The sequence below is a fragment of the Pelecanus crispus genome, chromosome 2, assembly GCF_030463565.1.
Source record: "Pelecanus crispus isolate bPelCri1 chromosome 2, bPelCri1.pri, whole genome shotgun sequence".
NCBI classification, from domain to species: domain Eukaryota; kingdom Metazoa; phylum Chordata; class Aves; order Pelecaniformes; family Pelecanidae; genus Pelecanus; species Pelecanus crispus.
In genome coordinates this window covers 176,185,988-176,211,913 of record NC_134644.1, presented here as the reverse complement: position 1 = coordinate 176,211,913, position 25,926 = coordinate 176,185,988, and the positions used below count along the sequence as shown (strand labels likewise).

Here is a 25,926-nt window from a genome sequence, read left to right as displayed (position 1 = left end):
GGGAGAGGAAGGCAGGACAAAGTGCAAGACAGGCAAAAATTAGAGCCAGGAAGCAGGACAGAGATGGAGGGAAAAAGGGCTAGGATGGGTAGCAAGACAGAGAGAGGGCCGGGGCGGGGGGAAACCAGCACCGGGCTGCAGGAGAGATCTGGAAAGATTAAAAATAGAGACAAGGGAGCGTGACAGAATGACAGAGAGAGAAAAAGGGGACGGTGAGCAGGACAACATTGGAGGGGAAAACACAACTGTGATGAGCAGTGGGACAGAGAGATACGGAGATCCAAAAAGAGAGAAAGGAAAGAAGGGACAGCCAGCTGGACAGGGGGACACAGTTAGAAAGAATGGAAGAGGGAATGGGGCAGAGGGAAAGAAAGACAGAAAAGATAGTGAGAGAAAGCAGGGCAGAGGGACAGCAAGAGGAAAAAAAGAAAGGGACAAAGAGCTGGACAGAGGTGGAGAAAAAAGCAGCAAGGACAGAGGACAAGGCACAGAAAGAGTGACAGGGAGCAGGGCAGACGGGGGTGGGGGCAAAAAACAAAACACGGCAGCAGCAGGATCGAGATGGAGGAGAAAAGAACACCTGGGACAGTCAACAGGACAGAGACGAACGTGAATACGGGCAGGGACAGGGACAATGGAAGACAGCGAGAAACGACGGGATAGGAAGCGAGACAGAGCAGCAGACAAGTATAATGAGAGAGTGTCGTGGTTTAGCCCCAGCCAGCAACTAAGCACCACGCAGCCGCTCGCTCACTCCCCCTACCCCGATGGGATGGGGGAGAGAATCGGAGGAGTAAGAGTGAGAAACACTCCTGGGTTGAGATAAGAACAGTTTAATAATTGAAAATAAAGTAAAATAGTAATGCTAATAGTAACAGTATAATAATGATAATAATAATAATGATACACGAAGCAAGTGATGCACAATGCAATTGCTCACCACCCACCGACCGATACCCAGACAGTTCCCGAGCAGCGATCGCTGCTCCCCGGCCACCCCCCTCCAGTTTATATACTGAGCATGACGTCATATGGTATGGAATAGCCCTTTGGTCAGTTTGGATCAACTATTCTGGCTGTGCCCCCTCCCAGTTTCTTGTGCGCCTGGCAGAGTATGGGAAGCTGAAAAAGTCCTTGACTAGCATAAGCAGTACTCAGCAACAACTAAAAACATCAGCATGTTATCAACATTCTTCTCCTACTAAATCCAAAACACAGCACTATGCCTGCTGCTAGGAAGAAAATTAACTCTATCCCAGCCGAAACCAGGACAGAGAGAGAAAGACAAAGACCTTGAGAAGCACAGGGGGTTGGAGAAAGAAAGGGAGGTATTAGGAGCCCTGCAGAGAGACAGAGGACAACAAAAACTAGGGCAGGAAGCAGATGGTGAGCTACAGAATGAAAAAAAGCAGCAACAGTGAGCAAGACAAAGGGATAGAGAGAGAAAGAGAAGGAAGGAAGGAGGGAGATAGGAAGGCAGGGACACGGAGCGGCATGTACAGGCGCAGAGAGGAAGAGGACACCAGGGAACAGCTCAGAGCAGTTGTGGGGAAAAAGGGATAGATGCAGATCAAGACAAAGAGATGGAAAAGGAAAAAACCACAGTGGTTGCAGGACAGAGAAAGAGGATGAAAAAAAACAGGGAGAGGGAGTAGGAGAGAAGAACAGAGAGGCGAGGAGAGGTAAAGGGACCGGGATGCACAAGAGGGGAGACAGGGCCCAGGACCCACCGCAGCTCTCGCTCTCAGCGCTGCCGGGAGAATTTGCCAGTCCGGACGCTTCCTTCTCCTTGTCTCCTCCCTTCCTCTTCTGTAACTCCGGTCACTCGGCTGTCCTCCACCTAAGAGGATACACGGGTCTCTTACAGCTCTCACGAGACATGACTGCCCAGACACGTCGCCTCGTTCGCTCACGCGCTACATGACTATAAGGAGGGATCCTTCGTCACCCAGAGAGGCAGGCGCTCTCTTGCCCGCAGCGGGAGGCAGCTGCTGGCTGGACCCTCTTTATTTTATTCTTCAGCTGCTTCACCTGTCTCCGGCCTCCCCAGATTCAGCCGCGGCAGCTCCCGGCCACAGCCAAGAAGCGCTCCGCCTGTCCCTTTTTGCCCATGCCGCCAGGACAACGGGGCCAAAGGCAACCCACGCAAACCTGAGCCGGATGCAGTCAACAACATCCCCGGAGAGGAACCAAAAACGGAGTCTTCAGCACTGCCTCTGGGAGAGGGAAAGAACAAGCCACCGTTATCCACACCGATGACCGACCGTAGCTCTCCTCAGGCCGGAACCCCTCCTTCAGCACGAGCTCCTTCCCCAAACCAATGCTAACGGCACCAGCATTTATGGAGAATACAGCGTGTTCAAGGGCCAGCCTGCGGCCATGAGGACAGCATTTGGGGGCCGTCTGCGGCTACGGGACACGCTTCAGGGGAGCTGCCGGAGCTGGGGGCAGCTGCACGGGGCAAGCAGGGCTGGAGGAGTTCTGTGGAGTTGGGGAGGCACCCAGCGCCTTTTCCAGGGGGTGGGAAGGTCTCCAGGTACCCAGAGGGGTGGGGGCAGCCATCTCCTGCCCCTCTCCACCAGCTCTCACAAAAGCCCTGGGACCTGCCCTGACGGGGCCCGACGCCAACCGACCGTCAGCCGGTCCCACCGCTGGGTTGCAAACGTCCTTGCGACTCGTCGGCGCTCTTGGGCAGGCGTGCCCCAGCAGCACCATCCCCCGAGGCTGCAGCCCTTTTGCACTGAGGGGCCATCACCATCAGCCCCCACCCTCGGGGCTCCTCCAGCCCCAGCCCACACCTGCAGCCATGGCCCCTGACACCCGCCACGTAACCTGCTCCCCTGGACTCTCTGGCAGCCGCTCACCAAGCACAAAGCACTGCAAACACAGCCCCACGAGCGCAAAGGAGACAGCAAGTGTTTATTCATTAATGCCTACAAGTCCTGGGAGCAAGTCTGCTCCGGGGCTCGGTGCCCGTACGCTCCCGCCTTCCCCTGGCACAATCCGGCAGTCGTTACCGGAGCAGCCGATACAGAAAACGAAGAGAACGCAATGGGGAGCAGGGCAGAGGAACGGAAAGAAAAAAAAAGCAGGAGTGTACAGGACAGACGTGATAATATTAACAAATAAAGACAGTGACTAGGTTAAAGTACACATAGTACATAAATTTAAAAAGCAACAGGATACATGACAGACAGGAAAGAATTAAAAAATTCCATGGACAGCCACTTGGATAAAAAAGATATAGAAATTTTAAATGATGGGCTACAGGAAACACATGAAAAAGTAAAAACTTGTTACAGAAAACTGGATAAAAATACATATACAAAGAAAAATTAAATAGCAACAGGGTACAAAACAGACAGGAGAGAATTAAAAATAGGGACAGCGAACTGGATAAAAGTAGACTTAAAGAGAATTTAAAAAGTGACGGGGTACAGGACACACAGGAAAGAACTAAAATTAGGGACAGCAAACTCAATAAATGGAGACATAGAAAATTTTAAAAGAAATGGGGTACAGGAATGACAGAAAAAAATAGAAAATATTGATAGGGTGAAAAAGAGAAACACAGAAAGTAAATTTAAAAAGAGACATGGTACACAAAAGAGGAAAATTAAAAACCAGTGATATGCAGTTTCATAAAAGTAGATGTAGAAGGAAGACTTTAAAAGGGATAGGGTACAGGACAGACAGGAGAAAATTAAAAAATAGGGACAGAGAACTGGATAAAAGTAGACTTAAAAGAACATTTTTAAAAGTGACAAGAAGAAGGAAATAATGAAAAAAATTAAAAACCAGGGACAGCAAACTAAATAAACAAAGACACAGAAACAAAATTTTAAAAGCAATTGGGTACAGGACAGACATTAAAGAATTAAAAAATAGTGACAGAACTAAATAAATGGAGACATGGAAAGGAAATTTAAAAGTGATGGGGTGCAGGACAGAGAGGAAAAATTAAAAAACAAAGACTGAAATGGATAAAAGTGACACAGAAAATTTTTAAAGCAACAGGTTACAGGACAGACAGGAAAACATTAAAAAATAGCAAAAGAAATAATAGCAGTTGACATGGAAAGAAAATTTTAAGAGCGACGGCATTAAAGGCAAGGAAAAAATAAAAAATAAGGATAGGATGAAAAATAGACACAAAGAAAGTAAATTTAAAAAGCAACGGGGTATATACAGATGAAAAAATTTTTAAAAGGGGACAGTGAAATAAACAGAGACATAGAAAGAAAATTTAAAAAGCAATGGCATTCAGGAAAGACAAGAAACAATTTTAAAAAGGATAGAGTGAAAAGTAGACACAGAAGGGTAAGTAAAATAAATTTAAAATGCAGCAGGATACATGACAGACAGGAAAAAAATGTAAAAAGAGAGATTTTGGCAAAAGTAGACAGAACGAAATTTTAAAAGTGACAGTGTACATAGGGAAAAATATAATAGGGATATGGAGCTTCATAATGGTACACACACAAAGCAAATGTAAAAAGTGACAGCGTACAGGACAGACAGGAAAAAAAAATAGGGACAGCAAACTGGATAAAAGTTGACATAGAAAGTATTTTTAAAATGGGATGGCATTAAGGAAAGACAAGAATAAAATAAAAAATAAAGATAGGGTAAAAAGTAGACATAGTAAAAAACTAAAAACAAGGACAGGGAACTAGGTAAACATAAACTTAGAAAGAAAATTTAAAAAGTGACGGGGTTCAGGACAGACAGGAAAGAATTAAAAAATAAAGACAGTGAACCACATAAAAGTAGACATAGAAAGAAAATTTTAAAAGCAACAGGTTACAGGACAGACGTGAATAACTTTAAAAACAGAGACAGCTAAATTAATTAGATTGAATAATTAGATAAATAAACTAAGACATGGAAAGAAAATTTAAAAGCAACATGGTAAATAGAGAAGAAAGAATTAAGAAACAGGGCAGCAAGCTAAAGAAATGGAGACATAGAAAGAAATTTTTAAACACAATGGTGTACATGACAGACAGGAAAGGATTAAAAAATAGGGAGAGAGAACTGGATAAAAGTAGACATAGAAAGAATATGTAAAAATCAACAGGGTACAGCAAAGACAGGAAAGTATTAAAAAATAGGGAAAGGGAACTAAATAAGCAGAGAAAGAAAATTTTAAAATCGATGGGGTACATGACAGGTAAAAATTAAAAAATAGCGACTGAATAAATGTAGACATAGAAACAAAATTTAAAAAGTGATGGGGTACAGGACAAACAGGAAAGAATTAAAAATTAGTGAGAGGCATCTTCATAAAAGTAGACATAAAAGGAAAATTGAAAAAGTGATGGAGTACAGGACATACAGGAAAAAAATTTAAAAAATAAAGATAATGAACTGTATAAAAGTAGACACAGATAATTTAAAAGGCGACGGCACTGTATTGGGTTTGCATGGCAAGGTTTCAGCAGGGGGTGGGCTGCAGGGGTGGCTTCTGTGAGAAGCTGCCAGAAGCTTCCCCTGTGTCTGACAGAGCCGATGCCAGCCGGCTCCAAGACGGACCTGCCGCTGGCCAAGGCCGAGCCCATCAGCAACGGTGGTAGCGCCTCTGGGATAACATATTTAAGAAGGCAGGGGGGAAGCCTGCACAACTGCAGCTGGAGAGAAGAGTGAGAAAATGTGAGAGGCATGACTGTGCAGACACCAAAGTCCGTGAAGAAGGATGGGGAGGAGGTGCTCCAGGTGCTGGAGCAAAGATTCCGCTGCAGCCTGTGGTGAAGACCATGGTGAGGCAGGCTGTGCCCCTGCAGCCCATGGAGGTCCACAGTGGAGCAGATACCTGCCTGTAGCCATGGAGGACCCCACTCTGTAGCAGGGGGATGTGCCCGGAGGAGGCTGTGACCCCGTGGGAAGCCCACACTGGAGCAGGCTCCTGGCAGGGCCTGTGGCCCCGTGGGGAGAGGAGCCCAGGCTGGAGCAGGTTTGCTGGCAGGGCTTGGGACCCCGCAGGGGACCCACGCTGGAGCAGTCTGCTCCTGAATGATTGCACTCCATGGAAGGGGTCCATGCTGGGGCAGTTTGTGAAGAACTCCAGCCTGTGGGAAGAACTCATGTTGGAGAAGTTCATGGAGGACTGTCTGCCGTGGGAGGGACCCCACGCTGGAGCAGGGGAAGAGTGTGAGGAGTCCTCCCCTGAGGAGGAAGGAGCGGCAGAGACGGTGTGTGATGAACTGACTGCAGCCCCCATTCCCCGTCCCCCTGCGCTGCTCGGGGGAGGAGGTAGAGAAAATCGGGGGTTAAGCTGAGCCTGTGAAGAAGGGAGGGGTGGGGGAAGGTGTTCTAAGATTTAGTTTTTATTTCTCTTTATCCTACTCTGATTTGACTGGTAATAAATTAAACTGATTTTCCCCAAGTTGAGTCTGTTTTGCTTGTGACAGTAATTGCTGAGTGATCTCTCCCTGTCCTTATCTCGACCCACAAGCTTTTCGCTGTATTTTCTCTCCCCTGTCCAGCTGAGAAGGGGAGTGATAGAGCAGCTTTGGTGGGCACCTGGCATCCAGCCAGGGTCAACCCACCACAGGCGTACACAACAGGAAAGAATTAAAAAATAGGGACAGCAAACTCAAATACAGATATTGAAACAAAATTATAAAAGCATAGAGATTAAGAAAAGAGAGAGGAAAATTTTTTAAAAAGGACAGCAAACTAAAACTGAGACAGAAAACGTTTAAAAAGCGACGGGGTACATAACAGACAGGAAAGAATGAAAAAATAGGGCTGCAAACTGAATAAATATACACATAGAAAAATTAAAAAGTGACAGGATTAAGGAAATAAAGGAAAAAATTAAAAATAGGGACAGTAAACTAAATAAAGGAAGACAGAAACAAAACTTAAAAACTGACAGGGTTCAGAACAGACAGGAAAGAAAATTTACAAAGTGACAGCGCTAAGGAAACACAAGAAAAAAAACCCTAAGATTAGGGAGAAAAACAGAAACAAAGAAAACTTTTAGAGTGACAGGGTACAGGACATAGAAGAAAAAATTTAAAAATAGCAGCAGCAACCTGGATAAAAGTAGCCATAGAAACAAAAATTAAAAATCAGTAATACAAGAGGAAAAAATTAAAAAATAGTAGGTGAACTAAATAAACAGAGACATGGAGGTTACTTCTGGTCTGGCACGGCTGACTTCAAGTCGCTGGTTTTTTTTCTTCTGGGAGTCTCCTCCAGTTACTACTGTACCCCTTATGTTCGAGTTCAGTCGACTTCTTGTGGAGAAGCCATTTCTACAGTGGTAGCTTTATTTTTTTAATTTTTAGTTACTTTTGCTGTTAATTTTGGACCATTTTCTGTAGTTTTGGAGGAGCGCTGTTAGGCAGAGTAGCACTTCATAAGGACTGACGGATGCTACCCCGGTATGGGAGGATTGCCGGCCCATAGAGTGCGACTGCCGGAGGACTGACGGGCACTTCCGGGATCGTGGAGGACTGCCGGAGCGTAGAGAGCGACTTCCGGAGGACTGACGGGCACTTCCGGGATCGTGGAGGACTGCCGGAGCGTAGAGAGCGACTTCCGGAGGACTGGCGGGCACTTCCGGGATCGTGGAGGACTGCCGGAGCGTAGAGAGCGACTTCCGGAGGACTGGCGGGCACTTCTGGGCCTTACGGAGGCATTGGAGTGCGTAGAGCGCCTGTTCTGGAGTGCTAATGAGCGTTCTCGGTGCTGTGCGCCGGCCGACCTCTTCCAGCAGCTGGCGCGTGCGGGTCGGCCGTCGCTCCGGGATGGTCGGAGTGTCCGTTCGTCGCCGAGAAGCCGCTCCGTGTGACGGGGAGCCCGCCGGAACCCCGGAGGTGCCCGTTAGTCCTCCGGACGCCGGTCTCTAGGACCCAGCGCCGAGCCGGCGTCCGTTTTCCTGCACGAGGGCGTTTCTCCGCCCCTCGGGACCTCTCGCGCGGGTTGCAGCGGTAACGGCCGCTGCTGTCACGGGCTGTGTCTGTTTCGCCGCGTTTCCGGATGCTGGCGGAGCGCGAGCGCCGTGGCGGTGCAGCCGCCGTCTCGGTTCTGCGTCCGGATCGTTTCCCGTCGGGCCCAGGTGGGCGCCGGCGCGGGGCTCAGGATCGGGGCTGCGGTCGGTGATCGGGGGCGGGGGGGACGGGGGACACACGTCCTACTTTGCATAATTGCGTTCCTTGCATATTTAAGCAATAATTGTTTTTTAAGCAAAATTGCTAGTTCCAGCTTACAATAATCTATTCTCGTGACTATTCTGAGCAGTACTCTGAGTTAGAATAACTAGTATATAAATGCATGACAGTCTAGTAAGGAAAAAAGGTGTAAAAATATTAGTGCTGGTGCAGCAGTATTAAATGGAGTATTCGCTGGCTGCAATTAATTAATTTATTGTATTTTATCTCATTTAATTGGATAATATTATATTATTTAAACGGTCTAATTAAATAGTTTAATATTATAAAATACAGTGAATGAATGGCTTGCTTCCAGAGAGTGTTCCATTTATTACTGCTGCAGGAAAAATGGAAAAGGAGACAAAGCGCAAAAACCAAGGGGCTGACACAAAGGGAAAGTTTAATTACTATTTTAAATCAGGTTTTCAGATTATGAATTAGAAGCCTAATTAGGAGTGCTTTAATTACCATAATTACAATAAGAGATTATTGTAATAATTTTTATTTGATGACATTTTTATTTAATATATATTTAATAAATATAATAAACTTAATAAATATTTAATAAAATTAAATAAAAGGCTATTACTATAATAAACTGCTCCCAATTAGTATTCTATTTTTACTTCATAATTGGAAATTTTTATGATGATAATACTGCTTATGCATTGTTTATGCATGCATTTAACGTTGCTATTGATAATACTGCTTAGGCATTGTTAATGGATATATTTAATATTGCTATTATTAAATAAATAGCAGGCATTAATGATGCCCAGTTAGTGTTCTATATGTTTTTAAAATTCAACTTAACTTTTTATTAATCAAATTTAATTTGCACTATTTTTATTTTAGCTCCACTGCGGAGTAATTAGTGCCTGTGGTTTCCCATCCTGGCCCCCCCCCAAAAGAAAGGCTACATTTAAATTTAGGCAGTCATGACTCACTATTAGTTTACTTTTATTTTAAATCTAAATCTTTTAATGTTATGTTAGTTCTGGATGGGAATCATTACCACCTGTGATTTCTTTTAATAACTACATTTAAATTTAACCATTATTTAATGATTCATTTTTATTTCTCTTTATTTAAAAATCTAAAGCTTTGATTAATATTTTGGTTCTAAATGGGAGTCATTATTGCCTCTGAACTTACTTACGGGTATGTTATAATTTAAGCATGTTGTGATTTAACTAAGCACCACACAGCTGCTTGCTCACCCTCCCCCAGTGAGAAGGGGGAGAAAATGAAAAAAAAAAAAACAAACCGTGAAACCTGTGGGTTGACATAAAGGCAGTTTAATAGGACAGCAGAGGAAGTGATGCACAATGCAGTTGCTGACCAACCGACGCCCAGCCAGTCCCCAAGCAGCGATCGCTGCCCATCGCTGCCCGCGGCCAACTCCCCCCAGTTTCTATACTGCCCATGACGCCGTATGGTATGGAATGGCCCTTGGGGCAGTTGGGGTCAGCTCTCCTGGCTGTGCCCCCTCCCAGCTTCTTGTGCCCCTGGCAGAGTGCTGAAACCAGGATAAAGCATTAAACACCACTGGTCGGTCTCCAATTCTGTTTGGTTTAAAATCTAAAACTCTCTTTTGTTGTTTCTGATTGAGTCATTCATGTCTGCAATTTATTTAATACTGGCTATGTTGAAATTTAGCTATTAATGACTCCCAATCAGTTTTCTATCTTTAGCACTTAGGATTTCTAAATTATTAATTTTTCTCATTACAGTAAAGATTGGGCATAATTACTGCCTGGTTCATTAAGTAATACTAACTAGATTTGTTTCTCTACAGGTACTACTCCCGATTGGTGCTCTATTATTTATATTCTGCTATTTGTAATTTTATTATATAAAATGGGAGTAATTACTGTCTGTAAAGTTTTAAATAATAGCTATGAGTAGATTATGGGCATTTTTTACTCCCAAAGACTGTTCTAGTTACTATTATTTAAGGTTTTATTCTAAATACTTTAAAGTAAATAAGCAGTAAAAATTAAAATAATAGAAACGAAGGAGTTTGGAATTCCCAGGAAGAACAACTGGAGCACCTCAGTGTGACCAGAAATAGGACAAGTGCTACGGTCCAGCTCAGACACTCAACGATTTTGCATTTCAGCTCCAAATTTTGAAGTTCTGCAGAGAGTGACCCCTCCAGCAAGTGACTTGGCCTTTAGCCAACACGTGGTCTCCTCCAGTTCTGCCATCCATGTTTTTCTATGCAACCCAAATTCCTGGGGGAATGAACACGTGTACCAGTGTCCTGGTTTCGGCTGGGATAGAGTTAATTTTTTTCCTAGTAGCTGGCATAGTGCTGTGTTTTGGATTTAGTATGAGGATAATGCTGATAACACACTGATGGTTGAGTTGTTGCTAAGTACTGCTTATGCCAGTCAAGGATTTTTCAGCTTCCCATGCTCTGCCAGGGGCACAAGAAGCTGGGAGGGGGCACAGCCAGGACAGTTGATCCAAACTGCCCCAAGGGCTATTCCATACCATATGACGTCATGCCCTGTATAGAAACTGGGGGGGGCTGGCTGGGGGGCAGCGATCGCTGCTCGCTGGGAATTGTCTGGGTATCGGTCGGCAGGTGGTGAGCAATTGCTTTGTGCATCACTTTGTATATTATTATTATTATTATTACTATTTTACTTTATTTCAATTATTAAACTGTTCTTATCTCAATGCAGGAGTGTTTCTCACTCTTACTCCTCTGATTCTCTCCCCATCCCATCGGGGCAGGGGGAGTGGGCAAGTGGCTGCATGGTGCTTAGTTGCTGGCTGGGGCTAAACCACGACAACCAGATACACCACAACATCAAACTGCCGTCCATGTGGCTGTGCCACCACCATCTGCTGCACCCAGCCATTGCTGCTATGCCACCAGGAGCCTCCAACCGATGCAGTGCCACCTGCCCAAGCGCCCGCAACCCCACTGACTGCTGGCTCTGCCAGTGGCATGGCATGTCCAATGAAACCCGTGATGCTGCCAAGACTGCAGCAATGCAACAGAAATGAATGCAAGCTGGGGCAAGGACGGACACATCACAGCAGGTATGATACTGACATTGAAACACTGTGCAAGCTCACCTTTATTTCAAAGGCACACACGTGCACCCACACAGAGAGCACAAAGAATTTTATTCTACATGAGACACGCAGCTCTCCTTAGCACACTCATAACTCTCTCTTCAAGGCAACAACAACTCTGTCATTTGGATTCCTGGGCAGAAAATGAGCAAGCTCTGCATGTTGTGGTGGGCCCTCACCTTCCAAACCTAGTATTTAATGGCTAGGAATGTATGTTTAAAAGATACAATAACTGATTATATCTGAAGCCATGGTCAGTGCAAATGGCAAATAATTATCCATTTCTCTTCATATCATAACTGTGGCTGGATGGTGTATATCACTGAAGTAAAAAGAAGCTTGCATCAAAGCCCTAACCCTAGCAACTGGAACCCAAACCTGAGCTTGAACCTAAACCCCTAACCCTAATGGGTGCCCTAACCCCTAACTTTAATGACCCTAACCCTAAGAACCTGGGGCTATCTGGACAGCAGCAGAGCCCCACCTGGCCTCCAGAAAAGCTTAGTAAAGGGCTTGGGGCACTTGGAGGGGCAGCAGGATACCACCTGGCTGTTGGCAAAGGCCCCAGGGCACTGGGGAGAAGTAGGGCCCTGCCAGGGCACCAGCAAAGCTCAGCCAAAGCCCTGGGGCTCTCTGGAGGGCAGCAGGGCCTGCGCAGGCCCCAGCAAAGCTTGCTGAATGCCATGGGGAACTTTGGAGGGCAGCAAAGCCCCTTACCAGCCCTGGCAAAGCCCACCGAAGGCCCCTGGGCACTCTGGAGAGAAGCAGGGCCCACCCAGGCCCTGGCAAAGCACAGCAAAGTCCCTGGGGGTCTCTGGAGGGCAGCAGGGCCCCTTACCAGCCCCAGCAAAGCCCACTGAAGGCCCTGGGGCACTCGGAAGGACAGCAGGGCCATGCCTGTTCTCTGACAACACCCAGCAAGGGCCCAGGGACTTGCTGGAGGGCAGCAGGACCCCTTAACAGGCCCTGGCAAAACTCGGTGAAAGCCCCGGCAATGCTCTGGAGAGTACCAGGGCCCCTTATGGGCCCCAGTAAAGCCTGGCAAAAGCCCCAGAGAACTCTGGAGGGCAGCAGGGACCCTTACAGGCCCCAGCAAAGCCAAGCGAAAGCCACAGGGTGTTCTGGAGGACAGCAGGGACCCTTAGCAGCCCTGGCAAAGCCTGCTGAAGGCCTCAGGGCACTCTGGAGAGAAGCAGGGCCATGACAGGGCACCGACAAAGCTTGGCCAAGGCCCTGGGGCTCCCTAGAGGGCAGCTGGGCCCTTCCCAGGACCCAGCAAAAGCCCCAGGGAACTTGAGGAAACCAGGGCTCCACCCAGCCCCAGCAAAGCCCAGTGTAGGGCCTGGGGCACTTAGAAGGGCAGCAGAGCCATGCCTGTTCTCTGGCAATGCCCAGCAAGGGCCCCAGGGCTCTCTGGAAGGAAGCGGGGATCCACCTGGGCATTGGCAAAGCCCAGCAAACACCAAGCGGCTCTGTGGAATGTAGCGGGGCCCTGCCCAGGCCCCAGCCCTAACAAAGCCTGGCAAAGGCCCCTGGGAACTCTGGAGGAAACCAGGGCAATGCCTGGGCCCCAGCAAATCCAAGTGAAAGCCCCAGAGCTCTCTGCAGGGCAGCAGGGCCCTGACCAGACCATGGCAAAGTCCAGGCACTGGGACTCTCTAAAAGGCAGAAGGGCTCTAGCCAGCCTCTAGCAAAGCCTGGCAAAAGACCCAAAGAAATCTGGAGGGCAGCAGGGCCACCTCTGGGCCCCAGCAAAGCCCAGGAAAGGCCCTGGAGCAATCTGGAGGGCAGCATGGTCCCACACAGGTGTCTGCAAACCAGACAAATGCACCAGGGCACTCTGAAGAGCAGCAGGGCCCTTTGCACACCTTGGCAAAGCCAGCTAAGACCATGGGGCTTTCTTCAGCAATGTGAATGCAGGGGCAGCAGTGGGTTCGAGGTGCCCTTTACACATCCTTTCCTGGCACGTGACCAATCCCCAACACCAGCCTGGGGCTGCCAGACTAGGCTTCAGCACCTGCAAAGCGAGGCCAGAAGAGTTACTCAGAGGCCATGACAATGCACAGCTCTACCAGCAGCTCTTGCTCTCTGCATTACTTGGACAGGGCAACCCAAGGGGCAGGTGTGGAGGTGCTTGGGAGCCTTGGGGCAGTCTTTGGGGATGTTTGGGGACCAGAGGGACCTTTGGAACAGCATCAGGGTGTGATGGGGGTCCTTGGGACAGGGCTTGGAGGGGTATGCAGGATGGCAAACCTGCCATTATTATCACATAAGGCAGTTAGACCAAGCAAAGCAAGAGAAAGACAAGTTAGGACACACATAAGGCATCTAGCCATGAAAAAATCTTATCGTAGGTGTTACTGGTTGTTCCAGGTAAAAAGACCAAAATAAAATTCATAAAAGGCAGGTGAGACTTCATGCAGACGTTGGGGTCCTGCTAGCAATGGCAACACCGCATTGACTCATTTACTGGTCACTGTTCTTATCCTGTGCTAGTCCATGAATCATAGGTTATTACTCACAAGTCCAGTAAGGACGCTATAAACCCTCCTATGATTCCAGGCTCCTAACCGGGATCAAGCCAGGAACCTTCATGGAGGTGTCTGTGTTCTCCTTGCCACTGTGCTAACTTGTAAAGGTCTGAAGGTGGCAGTCTGTAGTTCTTCACATGGTTATTCCCTGATGTTTTAAATGCCTAGGATTAACGCAATTTATAAACACACAGATAGTACTACTGTAGGGTGCAAAGCCAAGCTAAGATTTCTGCAACTGCAGAAAACCTCTCTGAGTCTAACGGAGTGAACCATATATACCAGTGGCTACAGCTAAAGGCTATCAGCTGCTACTGAGTGATGTTCTTCTGGCAGCCTGCACATCTCAAGTCCTTGCTTTAGAGTCTCCCTTGTGGCATTATAACTTTGTCAGACAACACTGGTCAGTGGAGTCACAGTGAAATCCTTTGCCCTAAAAAAATACAAAGCAAAGCATCCTGAGTTGTACAAGCAGATGTAAAACATATTTGGTCCAAAGCACACATACCCAGCAACTGACTGCTATCCATTTGCACTGAAGCAGCCACCTGTTCATGTCTTTGGCTGGCAGATTCCACTAGGAGAAAAATGGTCCATTAATCCACCTTCATTTCTCATGTCTTTGTTTGACTACATGCAGACTAGAATCAAAACATTTAAAAAGACACTGACAGACTGAGATGATACAGAAGAAACATAAAATTTATTCATGAGCTGGAGAAAATGCTTTAAAATGAGGGACAGGCAACTCCATCTTCTTTCAGAAAAGGACTGGGACATGCAAACAACATACATAAAAATCTTCACAGGGAGAAAAGACTTAAGAGTAAAAGGTTGTGGTGGGTTGACCTTGGCTGGCTGTCAGGTGCTCACCAAGCTGCTCATCATTCCCCTCTTCAACAGGACAGTGGGAGAAAATACGATGAAAGGTTTGTGGGTTGAGATAAGGACAGAGAGATCGCTCAGCAATTACTGTTACAGGCAAACCAGACTCGACTTGGGGAAATTAACTGAGTTTACTGCCAGTCAAAATCAGATTAGGATAATGAGAAATAAGAATCAAATCTAAAAACACCTTCTTCCCACCCCTCCCTTCCCAGGCTCAACTTCACTCCTGACTTCTCTACCTCCTCCCCCTGAGTGGTGCAGAGGGACAGGGAATGGGGGTTGCGGTCAGTTCGTAACACTTTGTCTCTGTTGCTCCTTCCTCCTCACACTCTTTGCCTGCTCTAGTGTGCTGGGGTCCCACCCATAGAAGACAGTCCTTCATGAGGGAGGGGGTCAGGGAGGCCAAGGCACAGCTGGAGCTGAATTTGGCAAGGGATGTAAAGAATAACAAGAAGGGCTTCTACAGGTATGCCAACCAGAAAAGGAAGGTTAAAGAAAGCGTACCCCCCCCCAATGAACAAGAATTGTGACCTAGTATCAACAGAAGAGGAAAAGGCTGAGGTACTCAGCAACTTCTTTGCCTCAGTCTTCACCAGCAACCTCTCTCCTCACCCCTCCCGAGTTGATGGGCCACAAAATGGGGACCAGGGGGGTAAAGCCCCTCCCACTGTAAGGGAAGATCAGGTTTGAGACCACCTGAGGAACCTGAATGTACACAAGTCTATGGGACCTGATGAGATGCATCCCAGAGTCCTGAGGGAATTGGCTGATGTAGTTGCCAAGCCACTCTCCACGATATTTGAAAAGTCATGGCACTCAGGTGAAGTCCCTGGTGACTGGAAGAAGGGGAATGTTGTGCCCATTTTTAAAAAGGGAAGAAAGGAGGACCCTGGGAACTACCGACCTGTCAGCCTCACCTCTGTGCCTGGGAAGATCATGGAGCAGATCCTCCTAGAAGCTTTGCTCAAGCACATGGAAGACAGGGAGGTGATTCGAGACAGCCAGCATGGCTTCACCAAGGGCAAGTCCTGCCTGACCAACCTAGTGGCTTTCTCTGATGGAATGACTGCATCAGTGGACAAGGGAAAAGCAATGGATGTCATCTATTTGGACTTCTTTACAGCGTTCGACACAGTCCCCCACAACATCCTTCTCTCTAAATTGGGGAGATACGGGTTTGATGGGTGGACTGTTTGGTGGATAAGGAATTGGCTGGATGATCGCATCCAGAGGATAGTGGTCAATGGCTCAATGTCCAAATGGAGACCGGTGACAAGTGGAGTCCCTCAGGGGTCTGTACTGGGACCAGTGCTGTTTAATATCTTCATTGATGACATAGACAGTGGGATCAAGTGCACCCTCAGCAAGTCTGCAGATGACACCAAGCTGAGTGGTGCGGTTGACATGCCAGAAGGACGAGATGTCATCCAAAGGGACCTGGACAAGCTGGAGAGGTGGGCCTCTGTGAACTTCATGAAGTTCAACAAGGCCAAGTGCAAGGTTCTGCACATGGGATGGGGCAACCCCCGATATCAATCCAGGCTGGGGGATGAAGAGATTGAGAACAGCCCTGCAGAGGGACTTGGGGGTATGGTAGATGAAAAGCTGGGCATGAGCCAACAATGTGCGCTTGCAGCCCAGAAAGCCAACTGTATCCTGGGCTGCATCAAAAGAAGCGTGGCCAGCAGGTTGAGGGAGGTGATTCTCACCCTCTGCTCCGCTCTGGTGAGACCCCACCTGGAGCCCTGCGCCCAGCTCTGGGGCCCTCAGCACAAGGATATGGAGCTGTTGGAGCAGGTCCAGAGGAGGCCACAAAAATGATCCGAGGGCTGGAGCCCCTCTACTATGAGGACAGGCTGAGAGAGTTGGGGTTGTTCAGCCTGGAGAAGAGAAGGCTGCAGGGAGACCTTATTGCGGCCTTCCAGTACTTAAAGGAGGCCTATAGGAAGGATGGGGAGAATCTTTTTAGCAAGTCCTATTGTGGCAGGACAAGGAATAACATATTTAAACTACAGAAGAATAGATTTAGACTGGATATAAGGAAGACATTTTTTACAGTGAGGATGGTGAAGCACTGGCACTGGTTGCCCAGAGAGGCGGTGGATGCCCCATCCCTGGAAACATCCCAGGCCAGGTTGGACGGGGCTCTGAGCACTCTGCTCTGGTTAAAGCTGTCCCTGCTCACTGCAGGGGTTGGGCTGGGTGGGCTCTAAGGGTCCCTTCCAACCCAAAGCATTCTATGATTCTATGAACTTGCTCCAATGTGGGTCCTTTCCATGGGGTGCAGTCTTTCAGGAATGGGCTGTTCCAGCGTGGGTCCCCCACAAGGCCACAGGTCCTGCCAGACAACCTGCTCCTGCGTGGGCTCCTCTCTCCACAGAGCCACAGCTCATGCCAGGAGCCTGCTCCAGCGTGGACTCTCCTTGGGGTCACAGCTTCCTTCAGACACATCCACCTGCTCTGGTGTGGGGTCCTCCACAGGCTGCAGGGGGACAACCTGCTTCACCATGGTCTTCACAGGAATCTCTGCTCCGGCACCTGGAGCATGTCTTCGCCTGCCTTCTTCACTGATGTCTGCAGAGTTGTTTCTCTCACATAGTCTCACTTCCCTCTCACCCACTGTTGTGCAGTATTTTTTACCTCTTCTTAAATATGTTATCACAGAAGCACTACCACCATTGCTGATTGGCTCAGCTTTGGCCAGCAGTGCATCCTTAGAACTGTCTGGAACTGCTCCGTCTGACATGGGGCCAGCATCTGGTGTCTTCTCACAGAAGCCAACCCTGCAGCCCCCCAGCTACCAAAACTTTGCCACTAAAACCCAATACAAGAGTGCTCTAATTTGTCAGGAAACCACCTACAAATCAGTAAAATCTGAAACTGTGAAACTGAAATTAGAAAAGAAAAAATTCACTTTCACACATTTTTATGTGAAACAATCAACCACTGAAAAAAACCAACCAAAGGAAGTAGTGTATTCTCCATTATTATTGTATTCAAGTTTAGATGCCTTTCTAGAAAGTTGTACTTTAGTCACAAATAGCCAGGTTACATGAATAAGTAAAATTCCATGCCCTATGCCACAGAGATGCCTAGTTTATGTTATATTATTTTTTATATATATATATTGTTATGTTATACACCTAGAGAAACAAAATTTCTCATGTACGGGGATCAGCTTGTTTTCCCTACAAAATGCAGGAAGTGCCTCCCAAACAACTTCCTTTCCAAAGTAAGAAACCCCTCCATAAATAAGGACTGCATTTGCAAAAATCCTTCCTAGCATCTGCCTTTCAAATGTCACAAACATTCCCATATACACACAACCCCTTCCTAACTTTGTGGGACCTGGAAATGCTTGCCAACCTGTTGGAAAGAAAACCCAAATATATGGACCAGAAATGCTTGATTAGATACTGGCACCTAATTCCAGGGAGGACCATGTCTTAAGTCATACCTTTTCCTTCAGCATATCCTAACAGCTACTGAGGCTGTTTCCCTATTAACATAGTGGGCACTGTAAATCACATTCTTGTAAGCCAAACTGCCTTTGTGTTTCTGCTTAACTGATGCCAACAGGTTACAAAGCATGAAACAGTCAGGCCTCACAACCAAGCCGGGAACTGCAATGCCCCTAAGAATCTCGCTGCAGAGCTTCTCTTGTGACTTCACATGTTTCATCACCATGGACACGCACAGTTTCCAAACACCAGCATTCTTCAGAGATCAGAGTTTCACTATCAGCAAATGCTGTGCAGTAAACCAGGAACAGCAAGCCAGAAGAAGCTATTTGGAAAATCTGTGAAGACCACAGGAGCAGGAAAGGTCAGTGCTTTTTAAAAAACCCACATTTTGTGTAATACCAACTTTAGCAAGAACTGTTTTTTCCATGCAGATTTAGTAATTTCTCTAACATTCATATAGCTCTACAACTGCCTTCCCCCCAAAACGACACAATTAGTATTAACTCAGTTCTACTACTTGTCCATTGTGACACCCTTCTAGCTCTTCAAGTCTGTTTCCCAAAACACAACTGCACTGATTTCTATACAGATTCTTCTATCTCCCTATACCCACTCTACTTCTGATGCAGCTGCCACATTCACAGCTTGGAACCTGTTCTGCTATTACTATGACAGGTGGGTTTAGTATATTTATTCTATTTTATTCGCATATCTACTTGAATTTTGCATATTTTCTTTAAAAAGGGCCACCAGTTGTATTAGGATACAGTAACTTTTAGTTACAAATGTTCATGAAAACCATTAGCCTTATCAGACTTCTCTCCAGTTCTAAATCCTTGATTGCATTGTTTCTCTTTTGAATAAGTAGTTTAGAAATTCAGCACACAAAGTACTATTCACTCCTTTATTTCCCAATTATGTCTGCAAGAATCATTAATACTGATGCATTTTCCTTCCTTTAGTATCTGTTGTGCACTTAACTGTGCCTCTTATATTGCAGGCATCTCAGCAGTTTTAAAAAAATACTGTTGCATGTTAAAAAAACCCAAATCCCCTCCTGAAATGAATGCCTAAAAAAAAAAAAATTAGCAAATTCTTAATGTAGGATTGTAGGCATAGTGCTCATAGTCTGAGTATATATTCAAATAATTATATTACCACTTACTGTTATTTCAACAATTCCCTGCTTCATTCAAATCACAAAAATTAAGCCTAATTACTAGACATCCCTTTCCTATGATGTATTATCTTTTAATAACTTGATATATACAGAAGATGGATATTTAAAAGCACTATATAGGGCACTGACCATTATTCCATCACCTTCACTTGGTATCTCACAAATGTTACAAAACATGTCTTCTAACTTATTTCTCAAATTCAGGAAGTGTTTAGCTATACTTACCAGTGTGAACCTGTGCCACGCAGACAAGACCAACAAAAACAGTATCCTGAACCTAAAGGAAAAGGCATGGATTTCAGACATGTACAGCTTCTATCTTGTTGCTGCGCTTCATCATTCGTTATTCAGTAACGTTTGACCCTTCTGGAAAACAATCCTGCGCTCCAAAGGTGCATCTTACTGTGGCCAATTTTACTAGCAACTTGGTAAGTCTTTCCATTATTTTCACTACACGTATGTTTCTTCACCCTAGGCTCTTACCTGGGATGTTGTTCTTTTGCCACGGAAACCTGGGCGTACATCTAAGAATAAGCCCAGAGGTCCTATCCTCATGTATATGGTACCCATTCCAGAGCTGGCTCTTCCCACTACTTGCAGCCCCAACCTGTCTGATAGGTCAAAGTTATCTCCCTGAGTCTTTTGCACTCCATTACATGTTACTCTCATCATTTCCTGCAGAACAGATACCTCTGGCACACTACAAACTAGCTTCTATCTTTTGGCTGCTATATTGCACATACATGAGACAAGGATCAGGGGCACAATTATCATCCTTTCACAGAATCCCAGAATCACAGATGGTGGAGGTTAGAAGGGACCTCTGGAGGTCATCTGGTCCAAACACCCTGCTCAAGCAGGGCCTCCTAGAGCAGGTTGTCCATGATCATGTCCAGACAGCTTTTGAATACCTCCAGGATACTTCAATATCTTTATTCTTGCTCTCTGGGGCTACTGAAGTTTCCCAGGATCCAGGAGTGGTATCCCTTCCATAAATGTTCAGTTTTCAGACATAAGTTGAGGTTTGTATGTGATACTGTGGGGGTGAGGGAGTTCCTTTGTTACTGAGTTCACTTCCCTCCTTCCTCTCCCAGTTTACAGCCGTTTATCAGATCAGGCAACTCCTAAGGGGATGCATAATGCTGGTGGACTCCTAAGGGGGAAAGACAGGATAACTGGAAAAGGGTAGCCTCCTGTGCGCACTAATGCTAGCACCCATTCAGCACTAGTGAGGCCACGCCTGTAGGGTGTCAAGTTCTGGGCTCCCCAGTACAAGAGACATGTAGCTAGTGCAGAGAGTCCAACAAAGGGCCACGAAGATGATTAAGGGACTGGAGCATCTCTCATCTAAGGAAAGGCTGAGGGAGCTAGGACTATTTAGCCTGGAAAAGAGAAGGCAAGGGGGGGGATCTTATTAATATATATCGATACCTGAAGGGAGGGTGCAAAGAGGACAGAGCCAGGCTCTTTTCATAGAATCACAGAATTGTTTAGGTTGGAAAAGACCTTTAAGATCATCGAGTCCAACTGTTAACGTAGCACTGCCAAGTCCACCGCTAAACTGTGTCCCTAAGCACCACATCTACACATCTTTTAAATACCCCCGAGGATGGTGACTTAACCACTTCCCTGGACAGCCCGTTCCAGTGCTCGATAACCCTTTTGGTGAAGAAATTTTCCCTAATATCCAATCTAAACCTCCCTTGGCGCAACTTCTGGCCGTTTCGTCTCGTCCTATCACTTGCTACTTGGGAAAAGAGGCAGACCCCCACCTCACTACAGCCTCCTGTCAGGCAGCTGTAGAGAGCGATAAGGTCTCCCCTCAGCCTCCTCTTCTCCAGGCTGAACACCCCCAGCTCCCTCAGCCGCTCCCCACCAGCCCTGTGCTCCAGACCCTGCCCCAGCTCCGCTGCCCTTCTCTGAACACGCTCCAGCACCTCAATGTCTTTCTTGTATTGAGGGACCCAAAACTGGACACAGTATTCCAGGTGCGGCCTCACCAGCACCGAGCACAGGGGCACAATCACCTCCCTGCTCCTGCTGGCCACACTATCCCTGACACAAGCCAGGATGCTGTTAGCCGCCTTGGCCACCTGGGCACACTGCTGGCTCATGTTCACCCAGCTGTCAACCAACACCCCCAGGTCCTTTTCCGCCAGGCAGCTTTCCAGCCACTCTTCCCCAAGCCTGCAGCGTTGCATGGGGTTGTTGTGACCCAAGTGCAGGACCTGGCACATGGCCTTGTTAAACCTCATACAGTTGGCCTCGGCCCATCGGTCCAGTCTGTCCAGGTCCCTCTGCAGGGCCATCCTACCCTCCAGCAGATCGACACTCCCACCCAGTTTGGTGTCGTCTGCAAACTTACTGGGGGTGCACTCAATCCCCTCATCCAAATCATCAATAAAGATATTAAACAAGGCTGGCCCCAAAACAGAGCCCTGAGGAACACTGCTCGTGACCGGCTGCCAACTGGACTTAACTCCATTTACCACAACCCTCTGGGCTCGGCCACCCAACCGGTTTTTTACCCAGCGAAGACTATGCCCGTCCATTATCTATAATACTGTGTTTTGCAATCATTTGACCAGTATAAATAGGAAATGACACAGGCAGAAAGAGAAGCCTCTCATTCTGCCTTAATTAAACTGCCTTTATTAAAGGACTGTTATCTTCTCAGCAAGAGAGGACCCAGACAGACCAACTCCTAACAGCCCAGAAAACCAAGGCATCAGCCTGGATACTGATGTACTCTGATAGAGCTGTAACATCTTTCTCATAATAAAATAAAGCATTTTGCCTTAATTTGAACAAAACATCAAAGCAAATTTCAGGTTACTCACCTAAAACAAAACCAAAATAGAACACAGATAAAGCAGCCCAGATGAATAATCTCCAAATGAATACTCCAGCATGGTCTTAACAGATGCTGAATTGATGTTCAGCTCATAATGTTCTGTACCTATCTCCCACCCACCATCTGAGGGAAGAATGCAGTCCTAGGCAACTGGGAAGATCACATCCGCATGGCACATTCAACATTCCATGAAAATACATTGCATACATTCCATGGCCGGATCTAGGAGGATGTTTCTTTAGCTATTATCCCCTTTATGGTCATTCTTTCACACTCTCTGTATTCGTAAATATTTAGTTAATCTGTGTCATATCTCAAATAGCATTATAGTTAAGATGATGTCCAAGAAGATACAAGTTCATGTTACCTCAGGCAGTGGAAGGAAAGAATGTGGTCACTCTCCAAAGTGAGTAAATACCTTGATTGATCATTGAAGCCCTTGGTTAAAACTGGTTGCCAACAGTTCCTTCTCTGCTCTCATTTTTTAAGACAATACTGACTTAACTTTCTAAATCCAGGAAAAGGATGCAGCTTTCTCTTCAAAAATAAATACAGGAATCTAGCTTTGATGGAGGAACAGGGTTTAATCTGTACTACTGGCCATAACACTTTCTACAGGAAGCTTCCAGTTGGTGACTTAGCATGATGACTTAGCAGTTATATTTTAGAATTTGCTTTATGAATTTGTAAGTTTCAGGCGTGCCTCTATTAGCACTTCAGTACTTACTTGCTGCTGAAGTTTTATGGACAAGGTCTACTGCCTACAGAAAGACAATACACAATGCACAGCCATAATAATTCACTAGTGGAATTTGACTTTGTACTCCAAACTACAGAAATAGCACAACATTATACAACAAAAAAGAAATCTCAAAAAGATGTGTATTTTTAGATTAGCAGAACTACTTCTCAGTTAACTAGAAATGTAAAAATGCAAATGCACATATGTGCACATGCGCTTCAACTCAAGACATAGGCCAGACATGAAAAATTTTAGGTCAAACATTTTAGCTGCCAGAATAATCAGTTGAAAACATAAGAACATAAGAGGGCACGACTGGGGAAAAAAGCAACAGTCCCACATGTGGCATAAATGCGCACTTAGAATTTGTAATTTTTCATTCTGTTACAGTTTGCCAGAGTTTGATACACCCAGTGTGGAATATGACATCCAAGACAAAGCAGATGAAACAAGACACCATGCGTGCTGAGACGAATAAGCAAGGACCAAGAACCACGAATGGAGATATATCCAAAGGAATAAGTGACATGGAAGTACTTGTCAAAGACAGGAAATCGTACTTGCAGAAGGAGTACAAGATTCTCACTGAACATATGAACACATACATGGGAAAAGTGGAGCACTTCTTGCAGGAAAATAAATTCCTAGAAAAGGAAGCCCAACGGAATCAGGAAGAGTGCAACGCTTACCTCTCTTACATAACAAAACACAGCCAGAAGTGCCAGAATCTGATAATAACATTAAATGACCAGAATCACACTGATCTGTCTCAAGTCCAGATGCAGAAAGAGAAGCTAATCTCACAGTATACAGAAAAAGAGAAGGAAGTAAGGAGTGCTCTGATGAATATGGAGACAAAGTACTCTCTTATGAACAAGGAGGTTGAAGACCTGCAGCCTTTCAACGGTCCATCTGTTCAGCTGGAACAGATGAAAAAGATTAAAGAGCTGGAGAAGGAATTGTTGGTCACAAAGATACAGCATGCAGATGAAATGCACAAAATCAAGAGCAGATTTCTGCAGGCCAAGGCTGACTGTGAGATGGACTTTCATCAGAAGATCCAGGTTCTCACCAAGAGAGCAGAAGAAGCAGCGATACAATCTCTAATTCTGCATATCAAACAAGTAAAAGCAGAGAATTGGCATCTGCGCCAGGAATTGCTCAGACTCATCCAATATTCAAAAATCCTTAAAGAAACCAAAGTTCAACTGAGAGAGCAGCAGCAGCAGCTTCTTCGGGAGAACCAATACACTCAGGACATGGCACACATGCGCCACTGGTTACACCAGCATGAGGCACACAATGCAACTGGCAAAACCTACAGCGCTCACAGCCGTTCAGATGTGTCCATTAACCTAAAAAAACACTCCTCCACTCCTCACTCATGCCAATATATCAGTAGACATAGCTGGACATAGCTGTTGCCGCTATTAGTTAGGTAACAGAGTACACAGAAGTGAATGTTCTGTGGGTGAATGAAAGAATTGATTTACATAGCTTATGCTCAGCATGCAATCCAGACAACAGATCTTAAAAGTAACCTCAGCTTTAACTTTCATGACATCTATATTAAGATATTTGAAACTGCAATCCCTTCATGCCCCAAAATAAACAATGACATCTTCTTTATGAAATCAGACTTTGATGTTTCATTAATTAATAATTTTCCATAGGCAAATTATATTCTTAGACATGGTGAGCCAATCTCTGTGTTACTTTTCACTGCAAACTACATCTACTGATACCACAGTATGAACCAATGTAGGCCAGCTCTTACTTTCAGCAACATTCATCTTCCCCAATCTTCTACACAGCAAAGACTTTATTCTACCTTGTGCTAGCCTCCAAAGGAGCGAAAATAAATATGCAAGCAACCAAATTCTTTAAAGAATATAAACAGTTGAGGTATTTGTCCTTTGATCATAACTATCAATAAAATATATTCACTGAATATACTCATACCAATTTTTACTTTCTTCTCATTCTTTTCTTGCTTTAGTGATTCACTTGAGAAGCAAGAGGTAAAGAGTTCTGTTTCCAATAGAGTGCAGCTACATTCACTTTCCAAGTTGAACACTTCTGGATTTCGATCACCTCACCAACAATGACACCAGATGTCACCGTTACTCTAATTTTTAACATCCATACAGGGATATTTTATACAGAAGCAGACCTTAGCTGAGATTAGAAGAGACCTCAAAAGAGGGTCAACCCGTTCAGGACCACTTTCAGTGGCTTTTGAGTATCTCCAAGGATGGAGACTCCACAGCCTCTCTGTGCAGCCTATTCCAGTATTTGACCACACTCACAGTAAAAAAAAAAAGCTTTTTCTTACAGTTAAATGGAATTTCAATTCCATCACAAATTTCTATTTCGGAACAGTCTGGCTCTGTCTTCCCCCCGCTCACTCCGCCTGATATTTAAACACATTAGTAAGATCCCTGAGCCTTCTCCAGGCTAAACAATCCCAGCTCTCAGGCTCTTCCTGTATCACAGATGCTCCAAGCCTTAATCATCTTTGTGGCTCTTTGCTGGACACAATCCTGTATGTCTGTGTCTTTCTTATACTGGGGAGCCCAGAACCGTACGAGACTCTAGGTGTGGTCTCTCAGCGCTGAGTAAAAGGGAAGGATTGCCTCCCTCAAACAGCTGGCAAGGCCCTTCCTAGTGCTGCCCAGGATGATGTTCACCACCTTTGCTGCAAGAGCACATTTGCTGGCTCATAGTCAACCTGGTGTATGCCAGGACGTCCGGGTCCTTTCCTGTCAAGCTGTCTTCTAGCCTGATAGCTGCCAGCTTGTACTGCTGCACGGGATTATACCTCCCCAGGGGCAGGACTTGGCATTTTCCAGTGATGAAGTTCACAGGATTCCTGTTGGCCCATTTCTTCAGCCTGACAAGGTCCCTCTGAATTACTAATCAGTAATTTTCAGTAATAGCGCAATATATTAGCGCAATATATAGCGCAACCATCGGCTCTATCAACCAGTCCTCCCTGTTTTCTATCATCTG

General features: G+C 45.9%; 1 protein-coding gene across 1 annotated transcript; it reads left to right on the top strand.

The window, feature by feature from the left end:
- Window positions 1–19,534: 19,534 nt before the first annotated feature.
- CCDC166 (coiled-coil domain containing 166) lies at window positions 19,535–24,600 on the top strand. The gene is made up of 2 exons (XM_075705996.1): window positions 19,535–19,746; window positions 23,305–24,600. Exon 2 carries the CDS (start codon window positions 23,337–23,339, stop codon window positions 24,330–24,332), a length of 996 nt encoding a protein of 331 aa, XP_075562111.1. The 5' UTR covers window positions 19,535–19,746; window positions 23,305–23,336; the 3' UTR covers window positions 24,333–24,600.
- Window positions 24,601–25,926: the final 1,326 nt, after the last annotated feature.